A 15,643-nucleotide genomic window follows, 5' to 3' on the forward strand; every position below is an offset into this window, starting at 1 on the left:
GACCTGACGGTCTGTTTACTTCGAACACCTACACTGCTCGAATATGGAATGCTCTTAAAACAGTGGCCAAATGGTTTTCAAACTATTATTTAGTCACTTCCCTGACCAAGAGGTGACTGAATACTTCCCAAGTCAGGGAAGTCATTACCTGTCCACACGGCCCATTTCATCTAAAACCACGACTAAATGGCTCTCTGTGGGTTCCAGCCTCTCTTCCTGGTGGCCCATTGCAGGCAGCAGGGAGGACAAGTTTCATTTCTCACCAGTGACCCCTCCAGGCCTCTAGGAGAGCTCTCCTGTGGCCCTACGGCCCTTTCTTCTCCAGGTGACCTGCTCATCTGGTCATTCAGCAAATATTCACCATGTTCCCAATCAGGGCCAGGCCCTGGACCGGTTCTGGGTGACTGAGAGTAGACAGGGTGTGCGGCCCCTGCTCTCCCAGAGGAGCACATATATTTCAGTAGCAAAGCCAGGTGTGACCGGCTGAGGGAGCCGGGGAGTGAGTGAGCAGGTGCTATGATCTCCATTTTCAGACGAAGAAATGGGGACCTAGAAAGCCCATATAATTTGCTCCAGGTCACACATCTCTCTGTGAGGTAGGCGGGACTGATCATTGTATTCCCAGGAACCAAGTGAGGAAACAGAGCAGCTGGTATGTGTTGTCCTGGGGTGACCTATCTCTATGTTGTCCATTTGAGTTCGGGAGCCAATTTCACTCAAAATTCTTTCCTGAGAAAAATGGACAGATACATGCAAAAGAAGAAAAACCAGACCACTTTCTTACACGAGAATAAACTCCCAGTGGACTAAAAACTTAAACGTAAGACCCCCAAACCATAAAACCCCAGCAGAAAACATAGGCACTAAAATCTCTGACATTTCTCTTAGCAATTTGTTTTCTGATATATCTCCTTGGGCAAAGGAAACAAAAGAAAACAATACACAAATGGGATTACAACAAACTAAGAAGTTTCTTCCCAGTAAAGGAAACCATCAACAAAACGAAAAGACCAACTACTAACTGGGAAGAGATATTTGCAATGACACAACTGATAAAGGGTTAATCTTCAAAATTTATAAAGAATTTATACAACTCAACACCAAAAAAAAAACAAAACACACACACACACACACTGTTGTCAATCCAGTTAAAAAATGGGCAAAGGACATGAATAGACACTTCTTTAAAGAGGACATACAGATGGTTAATAGATTTATGAAAAGATGCTCAGTGTCACTAACCATCGGAGAAATGCAAATTAAAACCACAATGAGATCTCACCTCACACCTGTCAGAATGGCTACCATCAATAAATCCACAAACAACAACAGCTGGCAGGGATGTGGAACAACGGGAACCCTCATGTACTGTTGGTGGGGATTCAGACTGGTGCAGTCACTATAGAAAACAGTGTGGAGTTTCCTCAAAAAATTAAAAATGGAACTGCCTTTTGACTCAGTGATCCCATTTCTGGAAATATATCCTAACAATCCTGAAACACCGATTCAAAAGGATATATGTACCCTTATGTTCATTGCAGTGTTATTTACAGTAGCCAAGATATGGAAGAAACCCAACTGCCCGTCAGCAGACGAGTGGATAAAAACATGGTGGTACATATATTCAATGGAATGCTACTTGGCCATAAAAAGAATGAAACCTTACCACTGAGAGCATGAACAGACCTAGAGGGTATTATGCCCAGTGAAATGTCAGTCAGAAAAAGACAAATACCATATGATTTCACTAATATGTGGGGTGTAAAGAACAAAATAAACAAACAAAATAGAAACAGATTCACAGATGCAGAGAACAGACTGATGGTTGCCAGATGGGAGAAGAGTTGGGCGACTGGGCAAATAAGACGAAGGGATTAATAAGTACTAATTGGTACAAAATAGTCATAGAGATAGAAAGTCTAGCATAGGGATACAGTCAACAATATTGGAATAACAGTGTGTGGTACACGGTGGGTACTGGAAATACTGAGGGGAACACTTTGTGAAGTATATGATGGTCTAACCACTATGCTGCACACCTGCAAGTAATACAAAATAATATTGAATGTAAACTGTAATTGAAAAATATAATTTAAAATAAAGATATTATTTTTTGATATGCTTCTTGCCTCTCTCCCTCTTTCTCCCCGCCCCCCAGTAAAATAAGTATAACATAGCCATCTTAAAGTGTACAATTCAATGTCATTAAGTTACCCATAATGTTGTGCAATAATTACCCTATCTATCCAAACATTTTTAGTGTCCCAAAAGGAAACCCCGAGCCTGAGTCACTCCTCCCCACCCCCACTCTCCTCCCCTACGGCAACCATGATTTGCCTAGTCTGGGTATTTCATATAAATCTAATTACCCAGTATGTGTCCTTCGGTGACTGGCTTCTTTCATTTAGCATAATGTTTTCAAGGTTATTCCATGTTAAGCATGTATCCTGTTTATGGCTGAATCATAGTCCAATGCATGGATATACCATGTTTGGTTCAAATGTTGATGGATAAATAGGGGTAATTATCGCACAACATTGTGGGTAACTAAATGCTGTGGACATGCATGTACACCTGATTTCTATTCTTTCGGCTGCATTCCTGGGAGCAGAAATGCCGGGCCACATGTCTTCTGTGAGCTGCTTTGCTCTTCAAGATGCAGAAGGGATACATGGTGTGTTCTGATAACCCATTATCATTTGCAAACTTAACTTGAAATTTATTCCTTCTGCTTGGAAGAAAACCTCAATGTCTAGAATGTGAAGTTATTTGTAATTTTTCTGGGGCAAAAATATGAATCAAAATTACTATGAGGTGAGCACAGAGGAGCAAATCGCTTCCAACCAGTGCGGGGGCTGGTGGGCCCGGGGTTTGGCTCAGTCCTGGTTCGGTGATTTTGGGGTTTTCTGTGCCCCTGGAGGGTGGTAGGAATGACAGTGAAGTAATAATGTTTTTGTTTCTTCATTTAAGAAATGCCAAAGAAGTTAGGGAGCCACCCAAAACAAAAACGTGGTTAATCTGTGATGTGTAGGTATAGGCAGGAGAAATACTTAACTCCCCTCAGAAAAAGCAGTTCCCTAGAAATCAGGACTTGGTGGTCAGAGGATGAGCAGCGGCCTGCCCTGGGCCCCCCGGGCCCCAGGCCTTCCCTAATCCGCAGGGCTTTCCTTGTGTCAATGAGTAACAGCTCAGAGCAGCAGTGCAAGGATTCTAAATCCCTTCTGCTAGGTAAGTGTTTCTCTCTTGGTTTTGAAGAATGTGTAACTGCCATCAAAGCTCGTTTGCCAATGGCGGAAAAGGGAGTTGGAAACCTTACCTTGTGTTGAGGTAAGAACTGTCTAAACCCGTAGAGAATATGAATGAGTTTCTTTGAGCCAAACTGACAATTGCCAAGAAGCAAAATCTCAATGGATGGAGAAAATGCTCTGGAGAAGGGCAGTTCTGCAGCCTATTTCATTCATCAGAATCAGAGGGGGCGGCATAAGGGCTGCTACATGAACCCACTGTGTAGATTAGGGAGGTGGCAGCAAGCAAGGCAGGGAGTCTCGGGGATGGAGAAAAGGCAAAATGGAGAAACACATGCTTCTCTTACACGGAGGGTACAGGATACATCATAATTCAATTCCCAGCGCACAGAGATGGTGCTCAGGGAGCAAGGTAACAGTGAGGGCTCTGTGGTCTCCGCTCTGGCAGGAACAAGGGTGAGCCCTGTGGGCCTGGGAGAGGAGATAAGCTGACATTCCAAGCTCTGTTATCTTAGAGGCAGAAAGACAACAGCAGCTCAGTTAAGGTAAAGAGTGACCTTTGTCAGGGAGGCTACAGGCCTGGGACGTGACTACCGGCCATGCCTCGCTTTGGGTTCGGAAGTTTTATGTCAGACCACCCCTGTGCTTACTGTAGGTCTCTGAGTTTGTGAGGCCGCCGTGCGGGCCTCCCCTGAGCTGTCAGGTTTAGGGTGTGGCCCCCTTTTTGCCCACGATTGAGTATAACTTTTAGAAAAATGAAGGGGAGTAAGTGAGACGTGCGTGCTCTGGAAGGAGTCTGCAGAAGCTCCGGAGTCACAGCAGCTTGTCTGCTGGCGCCTGGACCCGAACCAGAGCTGAGGCAGGAGGTCGGAGCACCCCCGGCCCGTGCTTTTGGATCATCAGCCTTGGGTAACACCACTCCCCCTCTGACTTATGAACTCTTCTTTCTCCTGGAGAATGATCTAGAATGTCCTGCAAAACAGCTAGAAAGATCCAATAGCCTCATTTTAATTCCAAAAGCTTTCCTCACATTTCATGACAGCTTTTAGGATAAAGTACGCCGAGTGCCTAAGTCACAGCGCCAGCCGCCCGGACGCCCAGCCCCACTGATGCAGACAGCAGGCCACAGCGGTGGGCTGCCCTGGGCCTGCCACTGCCTCCCAGGCCGCGTGCCTTTCAATGCACCAAAATAAACGGGGGAGCAACTTTCCAAATCCGAGGGCAAGACCTACAATAAATGGTTAAAGTACGATTTTCTTTAGCCAGGCAGGTTGGCCACGGGAAAAGGTCTAAGAGGGGTTATTTGACACATTGGGTAGAAACTGTCTTTCTTTAAAGATTGTAATCAAGCTGCTTTCCACTTGATCTCTCTGTGGAGGACAGAGTCAGTCGTCCGCTCCCAGGGCCCCACTATCCTTGTCAGATAGTGTGAGCACAGACCCCCACCAGACAGTGTGAGCTCAGACCCCCACCAGACGGTGCGAGCACAGACCCCCCCACCAGATGGTGTGAGCACAGCCCCTGCCAAACGGTGTGAGCTCAGACCCCCACCAGACAGTGTGGGCACAGACCCCCGCCAGACAGTGTGAGCACAGACCCCCACCAGACAGTGTGAGCTCAGACCCCCACCAGACAGTGTGGGCACAGACCCCCGCCAGACAGTGTGAGCACAGACCCCCACCAGACAGTGTGAGCTCAGACCCCCACCAGACGGTGTGAGCACAGACCCCCCCACCAGATGGTGTGAGCACAGACCCTGCCAAACGGTGTGAGCTCAGACCCCCACCAGACAGTGTGGGCACAGACCCCCGCCAGACAGTGTGAGCACAGACCCCCGTCAGACGGTGTGGGCCAGGACAAACGGACAGCTTAGCAGCACGTGCTCTGTGTGCTGCATGGAGGCCTGTGTGCTATGGAGCAGTGCTGACCATCAGTTTATCTACATTCTTTTAAAGTGAAAAAAGAAAAAGCCGTCTTTAAAGGACCAAGAGGTTCTACTCTCAAAGCTCATGTTAAAGCCAGGAACGTGGACTTCAGACACGTTTACCCCAACATAGTCTATGTGCAGGGGAAAAGGCAGACACAGGCTGTGGAGACATTTCATAGCACTCTCACACTCTCAGGCAATATCATCAGTGGGCCCAATTCCGTGCTGGGCGCGGAGGTGCAGCCCTGACACCCTACCCGCCTCTGTCACGGTTATGACACAGGTGGCTGCTCCCAGCCGGGGTCTCTGTCAGGACAGCAGGCAAACTGGTGGCCCTGGCATTCACGTTTCGGGCACCTTATGTGGCCGTGTGAGCAGATGTGGGCTCACAACAGACTGTGAGGGGGAAGGAGCCATGAGGTCCTCTGCATCTGTGACCGCGGCAGAGGACAGGGCGGGCTCCCACAGCTGGAGGGGTGCTGGGGGACCACAGGCGGGGAGCAGGAGTGCAGGAGGCGGGGAGTGGCGGCCAGGGAAGCTGGCCCTGGCCCAGGAAGGACTCCACGTGCCTGAGGCTGGAGGTGAATGACATCAAGGGGAAGGGGGGCTGGGCGACTAGAGTTGCTATAGCCTTCAGTCTGTGATAGGGACTCCCAAGGTGGGCAGAGGTCAGTCAGGAGGGGCTCATCAACCTCCTACAAGGCTCTGGAGAAAATCCAAACCCTTGCCCTGGGCTACAGGGCACATCATAAACCTGCCCCTCCTGCACCCACCCTCATAGCGTCTGCCCCCCACCCCCCGCGATGCTGCACTTTTCTGTACAAAGGCCCTGCACTCTGCCCTCCCTCTTCCTTCGAAGAGGAATCACCTCCGCTTGCCCTTCGCCCCCTGACCACCCTAGAGACGTAGGCCCGGCCTGTCATTCTCATTTCTCTCTCTCTCTCTAGCGTTCAATTCCTTCACGCAAAAAGAAAAAAAAAAGTCACGTGTTTGGTCTGCCTCCTGGCAGGACACGCGTTTGCCTTATTTTATTCCAGGGTGAGCGGAAGGTGAGATCTAATGTCACTGTCTTGGTTCCCCCCATGATCCAGTGGGACCGCCTGGGCCCCACAGCTTCCAGGAGCTAAAGGTGAGTTTCAAGGTAACTCACTAGCCTGTATGAGGACCACAGGCAGAGCCTCTGTGTTGAACGGCTGAGCTCACCGGCCCGGTCTCTCTTCCCAGGCCCTGACCACTCATGGCTCTCTCAGCTGGTATCTCTCTCTCTCTCTCGCTCTCTCTCTCTCTCTCTCTCTCTCTCCCCCTCATTTCTTTCCGGCCACCGCACTGTTAACAATTGGCAACTTCATGCAACATGTTTGCTTGTTTTCTCTCTGTCAACTCCACCACGGCATTTCCGTAATTTCTACTGCACCCCTAATGCCTAGTGCCTGGTGCTTTGCAGGTGCTTGATAAAGATTTGTTGAAGGAATAATAAAGAGCTAATATCCGGCCCTTGTACACACATGAAAACCTGATCACTCCCTATTGGAAATTTGATGAAATCTTTGTAACCACTGCCCAAGGACCTGCTGCTCATTTCTAACTTTTCTGGTCTAAGGCAATAGATAAACTTGGGAATCACTCCACAGCTGATCTCAATCAAAGTTCTTAGACTCCAAGTCCCCGCCCTGAGCCAAACAGCTGTGAGATGGCAGCTTGCAAAGGCCACACATACCCGAGCACAGAGCACAGCTTGTCCATGGCAATATGACAGGAAAACCAAACAGCTGTGCTTACAGGAACACAGGAATTTGCCTGCCTGTTCTAAAAGACATTCTAAAGATTTAAAGAAGAAAGGCCATCCATGAGCAGGCACTGTTCTATAATTCCTTCCTTCCAACATCTTCTTGTCCCTCCATTCATTTTATTCATTCAACAAGTGCCTTCAATGCTCGAGGTGCTGTGCTAAACGCCAGGGAAAACCCTGGTGAGTAAACTCTCTGACCCCAGATAGCTGATAACATAGATAAGGAAAACAGGCGGCACTTCAGAGAGCTAACTGCGGGAGCAGAGTGTTTTCAGGCTGCTGTGGGGAGGGCATCTCACTCAGTCCTGAGTGTGGAGGGGTGATCAGCACAGGCTTCTGAGAGGAAGTGACCTCTGTGTGAGGCTTGAAGGACAAGGGTGACTGAAGCGAGGGAAGGAGCAGGGCAGCCTAGCTGAGACCCTGAGTTACTAGGTAGGAAAGAGAGTAGTCCAGGCAAAGAAGAAAAGAGGAAGTTTGCAAGTCCTGGGAGGTTTATTCCTTAATGCTGGGAGATGCACAGCCCACGTGCTCACAGTTCAAATTTGACTGAAAGTTCTCTGAAAGCTGTAAGATAAAATTGGTCAGATTATACTACGATTACTAACTGAATCCTTTGTGGTTGTAATTTTCAAAGGAATTGAAAAGTATTGTTTTCCTTTTTACAAATTCAAACAGTCTCCTGAGCATTATAAGTCTAAAGCTGCGGTTCTCAACCTATGGGTTGCGACCCCTTTGGGGGTGGAACGACCCTTTCACAGGGGTCGCCTAAGACCATCCTGCATATTAGTGTCCATTAACAGATTAATGGATAAAGAAAAGAATATATACACAATACATACACACACACACACACACACATACACACACAATGGAATATATAATTCGGCCATGAAAAGGAAGGAAATCCTACCATCTGTGACAACATGGATGAACCTTGAGGACATTATAGTGATATAAATCAGAAAGAGAAAGACAAATACCGTATGACCTCACTTATACGTTGAATCTTTAAAAAAAACCCAAACATAAATATAGAGAATAGATAGGTGATTGGCAGAGGTGGTGGGGTGAGGGGTTGATGGGGGAATGGGTGAATGAGTGAAGCTGGTTGAAAGGTACAAACTTGAGCCCTGCTGAGTAGCTCAGTTGGTTAGATTGTCATCCTAAAATGCTAAGGCTGTGGGTTTGATCCCTGGTCAACCAATGAATGCATAAATAAGTGGAACAAGAAATCAACGTTTGTCTCTCTCCCTTTAAAAATCAATCACAAAAAAAGGTAAGTAAGTCCTGGGTATGTAATGTACAGCTTGGTAACTATAGTTAAAATATTATATCACATATTTAAAATTTGCTAAGAGAATCTTAAAACTTCTGATCACAAGAAAAATATAAGTATGTGAGGTGATGACATTAACTATAATATAGCTATTTTTAATAACTAAACTTACTGTTGTAATTATACTGTAATATACACATATATCAAATCATTATGTTTTCACTGAAAATGAGTACAATATTATATGCCAAATATATCTCAATAAAACTGGAAAAAAGTGGCATTGGCACAGTACGTGTGTAAAATGATAGAAGAATGCAGCATAGTATCTCATAATGGTTTAAGAGGAAAAAAAAACTTGGGATCGAGTCTTGCTTCTTCCACTTGCTAGGTGTGTGACACTTGGAGGAATGGCACTGGCTCTCCAAATCTCAGTGTTCTGGACTGCAAAATGGGGTAGTGATAATAACACCCACTTTTCTAGTGGTTGCAAAGATTAAGTGAGGTGATGACATGAAGCACTTAGCCCAGTGCTAAAAACCATTTCTGGGGAGAACTTTCTGTCTTATTATCCATATCTCTGAACCTTTCACCGCATGCACTTTCTTTTTTAAAATTAAATTTACTGGGATAACATTGGTTGCTAACATTACATAAATGTCAGGCACACACCTTATAATCTGGCCTCTGTATACCGTATTGTGTGCTCACCACCCGAAATCTAGTCTCCTTACATCACCATATGTTTGATCCCCTTTACCCTCCTTATCCCCCACCTCCTTCCCCTCGTCACACCATTCTGTCATCTCTATGGGTTCGCTTTTTGTTTGTTTTTATTAACGTGTTGCTTTCAGCTTTATCATTCACATATCAGTGAAATCATATGGTTCTTGTACTTTTCCACCGACTTGTTTAGCTTAGCATAAGACTCTCAAGATCCAACCATGTGTTCACAAGTGGCAGTATTTCACCTTTTTTATGGCTGAGTAGTATTCCATTATATAACTGTAGGTTTGCAGTTGTGAGTATGTGAAACACAGAGTTTATTCTTGTATTATTATTTATGAACTACTGAATCATTTATTTGTAATACAACTATAAACCTACACTTGTGTGTGTACCACATCCCCTGTGTGTGTACCACATCTCCTTTAGCTAATCGTTTGTCAAAGGACACTTGGGGTGTTGCCATGTCCTGGCTATTGTGAATAACAGCATGCATTTTCTATTTCATTCCAATGTATGTCAGTGAATGTGGTTTTCCTCCTAAAGCTCTTTCCCCACTTTTCTACAATCGAATCTTCTGATACAGAGGATACCTCCTACTAATGTCTTTCTTTGCCAGCCAGACGTTTCCCCAGGGACATTTGGTGTATTATTTAACTGAGTGCTAACATTAAACATTAACATTTTCTTTAACCAATTATTAAGAGGGAGAAAAACAAGTCTGTCTGTTTCTGCATCAATGGAGCAGTTCTTCAGATTCCATCATTTTTCAATGTGGAAATACTTCACTAATTAACCGGGATTTCAGTGAGGGCCCATCTTCTACGTCACAGCCAAGACCTGGACGCAGGAGCACAGGGGAGTCCCAGCTCAAGTCTGTGGCTGTCTGCCTACACACAATGGCCAAGCCTGGATACACATATTTAAAATATTTCCTCCATTTCCCCTCCTCCCAGGACAGTTATCTGCAAGCATTTTGCCTAAGGCAGCTGGACTGGGAACCTTCAAGGATGTAGACAGAAGAATTGTACAAAAAATGGAGCCGCCCCACCGGGGTGGGAGTGAGCTGCCTGCCTCTGACCGCAGACCTCTGGGTCTGAGCCAGCCCTGTCACTGTGCCCGAAGGCTTCACAGGGGATGCCTGTGATGATGGCAAGGGGGTTGAGCAAAAGGCCCGGCAGGTGCCCGCTTCATGGTTCTACTTACTTCTTGCCATTCCTCTGCCCTCCAGGCGTAGAGCGGGCACAGCGGGGCTCTGCAGGTGCGCTCGGACTCTGGCCTGGTGTACGGGTTGCACTCGGTCTCTCTGGCTACCTTGCGAGGTCCCAGCTGACAGCCCACATTTCTCCGCTGCACGCCGTGGCCGCAGGACACAGAGCACTGAGAAGACAGAGTGTGTAAGTGGGAGCTGTGGGTCACTGTGTGGAGGGGGGCGGGGAGTCCCAGAACTGGGGATGCACCCTCATCCGATGCCTTTCGCAGCTATCACAGGGGTTTCTCATTCCCAGTGAAGGAGACCCACTGCCCGCCCATGTCGGGGAGGAGGAGGATGTTGAAGTTTGGGGAATCTCTAAAGTGAACAAAACTCTTAGGATGATAAAGGGGTTGGGAGAGATCATTAGGAAACAGTTAGTACAACCTAGAAATAGAGCTGCCACGTCAAGTGGGAATCCCAAATGATGGCTATTCTGGAGGATCTGAGGCTCTTGAAAATTGGCACTGCAGCACTCTACAGGAATACCTTCTTGGCAGGTTAAAAGAATAACCCAGGAGAGGAAGTAGGAGAAGTATTTTCTCCAGCCTCTTCCTCTTTCTATTCCTGGAGATGGATGACTTTTTTTTAAAACTATGGAATGCACTAAAGTATTTCTGTCTATCTACAGCCTCAGATGAATACATAAGAATAAAAGCTGATGAGGTAAAACCCTTTCCGCAGGCATAATGTTTCAGCTCCTGAAAAATACTGCTAATCAGGCTGAACCATTTGGTTGACCAAGTTGCAAAACACCGCATTAAATCTGCAATTAACTTTCCTCTAAATTAATTTTTTAATGGCTTCCTCATTGCTGGATTTTGTAATCTCACTGATGGGTAGGCCAAGAATGATGGTCTTTATTAAGGCTTGGACAGGTAGAAACTAAAGGCACCGCGTATTATTACACTCAGCTATTTAAAATGTTTACCAAGTTTTTGTGATAGCGCAGCTTCCATTAATTTGGCTGGCATGGAGAAAACAAGTTTAACATACATTAAAGCCATATTCCTAACAGGAAGTCTTTATAAAGAATAGAATTACGCTCTTAAATTAGAAAGAAATTGTTAGCCAATTAACCTGCAGTAGGACTCATCTCACGCTGAGCTCATGGAAATTTACTCTCATGTACACCCATTGGATTCTGCTGACTAGGAACTTTATTGCCATTTCGGATTTTAAGAAAATAGGTGGTACTGTGTAGAAGGCAGCTTGGGAAATCATATTGTTTCAGACGATACAATATGATACATATTGTATCATATGCCAGGCAGGAGCTCCAATGCTCAAAGCCAGCTGGAGAGGAACTATTCTGGAGAATCATAGGTGCTGTTGTTTGGATTCATTTGTATTCATTGGATTGCATGAGTGTCTGACCAACAAAAACCAGACTTTTAAAGTCATATCCTGGTGGAATGGGGACCGCCTGAACAGGGGTGATGGCCTTGTGTCCAGGGGATGGCCATAGAATGCCATGGGAGTCACATGTACAGTATTTCCCACCGATTACCCTGGAAACGAGTGGACGGTGCCACAGGAGAGTTAGACACGAATGACAAGCATCAAACACTGTCATCACCCACAAACAACCACCACCAAACAGCCCTTCGGCGATCTAAATTTGGGGCCTACAATACAAATCACTACATTTCCAGAACAATGTGTCCAAATGGAAATACAGCGACAGAAAAAAAACAGTTACACAAACAAATCTGAGTCGGCCACAGGGCTGATATCTATTCAAAAGCTCACAGTGCCTTAACAGCCTAAAGAAAGGGAAACAACGTCAAAGACTGGTAGAGTGCGTACTCTTCAGGCTCACAGTCAACAGAATCTCTTTTTAATGCTGCCCTTACTGAGTAAATCACTTATGGCTGAAGGAAGGCAGGGCATCGAGGACCCTAAGTATGCAACATTTAAGAAATCACTACAAGGTGTGATAATTCTTCAGAGGCAAGTAAAGACACAGGGAAGTTCAATTACATCATGTATCTCTGTGGCTTCTGGTTTTTTATAATATCAAAGCCAGCTATGAGATGACAGCAAGGTTCCCACAGGGCTGAAATGCATGGCAAGGCAGGCACGCGTGGCTCCATGGGAATCTGTGTTAGAAGGGAGTGCCCCGCCTCAGGCCTCTCCGGACTCCAGGCTTTTTCCTGTGCTGTCTCGGGGACGCAAGGATTTGCACACACAGCCAGCCAGGCTTGCTTGGCGAATCCTGAGAGGTTTGTGCAGAAACCCCATGAATAAAACAGCATCAAAAAGACCTCTGCCTGACCCCGGAGGTGGTGGCGGTGGTGGCATGTGCACTGTGCGTGCTTAATTCTTCTCGTTTGTCAAGGGGAAACGTTAAGCAGCCTGTGTGAACGTGGCCCCACTGCCCTCAATCCGCACGGCAGTCTATCTGTGCGGGATTGAAAGGCGATGTTTTCAGTTCCGAACAACTGAGCTGGAGCTGGGTTTCATCTCTGTGCTCCCTGCTGTGCGGAGCTACTTTGCAAAACTCAGCACCCTAAAGAGGGACCTGGATGCTTCTGTGCTTCCATAGATAAAATAACCTCTGTGCAAGTTCTGTCTGGGGAATCATAATATACAGCTGAAAACCTGGAGGGAATTTTAGAAACTTTCTCCCAGTATTACTGTGGTGACATGACTTAAAGGAGGGACTAGCTTGAAAAGTAACTATATGAACCAAATATCCTATATAATCAAGAGCTAATAAGCTAATTAGACCGAACAGCAGAACGACCATCTGGACGACCTACCGGACAAAACCGGGGCTGCAAGGGCTGAGGCAGCCGCTGGGGCTGCGAGGGCCTATCCTTGCACAAATTCCGTGCATCGGGCCTCTAGTAATAATATAATCATGTAATAATAGTAACAACAGTAACAGAAACATTTTACTAAGCATTGACTATGACCAGTCTGTAAACTAGGGCTTCACACCCTATATTCTTCTCTGTTGGGGACTGCCCGGTGCCTTCTGGGAAGTCTAGCAGCGTCTCTGGACTCTATCTACTGGATGTCAGTTGTGTTTCCCTTCCTCTACCAGGTTGTGGCAACCTACGCTGTCTCCAGACGCTGCCAAATGTCTCGAGAGTTAAAAAGGCACCCTGGTTGGGAGCATAGCTCTATGCTAAGCACGTTACATGAAATACCTTTTGTATTTTCTTAGTAACCCTTTTAGGCAGATACTCCGCAAGTAAATTAAGCAAAGAGCACATATAATCACTCTAACTCAAGCATAAACAAGGAAAAAACCAACAACAAAGTAAATTCTGTCCCTGGCAATGTACTGGCTATAGCTACTGTGGGTTAGAATGTGGCTCCCACCTTTAGAGTATGGTGCGAATAGGAGGCAGTCTTCTGTACTATGTCAGCACGGGTGTAGGTCTGTATTCAAAACAATTCAACCTCTGCTTACGGCCCCAACACCAGCACAGATATGAGAGCACACACATCTGTCTCTGAAGCTGACCATGCGCATATGGTCTCCTTGATTTCTCAAAAGACACAGCCACCTATTTGCCATGCTGCTCCCTTACACACGTGCAGAGCACTTCAGAGCCTGACACCACAGTCAAGCTGTTCTCACTGTAGTCATGACAAAAATCCTAACCCAAATGGCCGGTAGATTCATGTTGCAAGTGCCAGTTTCTATTTTGGCAATTGCTCTAAGAGCTTGAAGAAAGGAATTACTGCCCTGATTGCAAGCACAGCAGCGTGCTTTTATCAGTAAGAAAGAAAACAGGGGCTGTTAACTAAGTCACGGCATTCCATTGATTGTTAGGCCCATCCTGACCCTTGCGATGGTAAATCATAAAAAAGACGGGTACCTCAGGATTGGTGAATGCACCCAGTGAATGAGTTCATGACTGATAGATTCTAATTCCATTATTTATTCTGTTCACTTCTAATCTTCATTTTTTAAAAAAGCCTTTCAATAGGAATAGGATAAAGTAAAAAAAGATCACCCTGGAATGCTTTCATATTGTGACAAAATAGGTTTCTCACTTTTATCAAGAGGAATCAGGAATCTGATGTTGAATTTTGTCTTAAATTTCATAGGCATCTATCTAACCTTAGCTCTTGATCGAAATCATCTAAACAACCTGAACCTGAACTTTTGAAAAAAGTTGCTTTAAAACTACAGTGAGATACTCTGGTTTCTCTTCAGATCGCATAAATCTTTCGCCTTTTTAAAACTACAGTGAGGATGTTTCCCAAGAAAAGCGTTCCTTTCCTTGGAGAAATTTCCTTTACAATTTCAAGATTTTCAAAAGGTATAGGTTGAATGAAACATTCCACTTTAAACCTCAAAACACCAATTTTGAGGGAGAGACTACGAAGATTAATTAGTACAACTACCCCAGTGTCCTATCCCAATATTCCATATGTCTTATTATCATCAGACATTTTGACATGATGAGAAATTGCACTAATTATTCTTCCTACCTTGAAGAAGAGATGACCAGAAAATAGCTACCAGCAGAAGACACAGGGACCAGATATGAAATCTTCTCAATTTGTTGCAAATGGATCATCATTACTCTTGCTGTAATATCGCTGCCTTCGGGGTATTCCTGTCTACCACCGTATCATTAGTGAGCCAATAATCCTTCATCATGCAGACGGCCTTTCTGCATCAGCCACTGGGTCTGATTACTTTCAGGCACACTTCTAAGCTGCACAAACTGGGCTTCACCTCTGCAGCACCTTGTCTTACCCGCTTTCCTAATTCTTGTCTACAAATTAAATCAGGGCATTCTAAAGCTGGCCACAGACCACTACCCGGCTGTGCTGACTTGCATCTTCAACTAGACCAGTGGTTCTCAACCTTCCTAATGCCGCGGCCCTTTAATACAGTTCCGCATGTTGCGGTGACCCCCAACCGTAAAGTTATTTTCGTTGCTACTTCGTAACTGTCATTTTGCTACTGTTATGAATTGTAATGCAAATATCTGATATGCAGGATGTATTTTCATTGTTACAAATGGAATATAAAGCATAGTGATGAATCACAAAAACAATATGTAATTATATATGTGTTTTCCGATGGTCTTAGGCGACCCCTGTGAAAGGGTCCTTCCACCCCCAGGTTGAGAACCGCTGAACTAGAATTTTCTAAGCAATCACTTTGAACAGGTGCGGTGTTTCCTGAGGAGGAGCTCAGATAATCCTATTAGCTTACGTTTGAAAACACCCCCGGGGTTCAAACCTAATCATCACAGCTTTGTGAGCAATTTTAGATTTCCCGTCAAGTCACAGGATACTGAAGTAAAACTCACTCTGTGTTTACCAATAAAGAGCGAAAGATTCTTCTCATTGCCTTTTTATTGAATGAACTGGACTTTAAAATGGACATCATTTTACATGCTCTGAACTTAATGTTCAGGGAAATATGCAAATAGATAAGTTAAAGGCTAAG

At 45.4% G+C, this 15,643-nt stretch overlaps 1 protein-coding gene across 1 annotated transcript in view; it reads right to left on the reverse strand.

Annotated features, from left to right (window-relative positions):
* ADAMTS9 (ADAM metallopeptidase with thrombospondin type 1 motif 9) overlaps positions 1 to 15,643 on the reverse strand; it is a 157,143-nt gene that overhangs the window by 20,855 nt on the left and 120,645 nt on the right. Inside the window, exon 30 of the mRNA XM_006779145.2 lies at positions 10,170 to 10,343. Coding sequence (XP_006779208.1) covers positions 10,170 to 10,343 — 174 coding nt within the window. The remainder of the gene's footprint in view (positions 1 to 10,169; positions 10,344 to 15,643) is intronic.

This window comes from Myotis davidii, unplaced genomic scaffold (assembly GCF_000327345.1).
Source record: "Myotis davidii unplaced genomic scaffold, ASM32734v1 scaffold189, whole genome shotgun sequence".
Lineage (NCBI taxonomy): Eukaryota > Metazoa > Chordata > Mammalia > Chiroptera > Vespertilionidae > Myotis > Myotis davidii.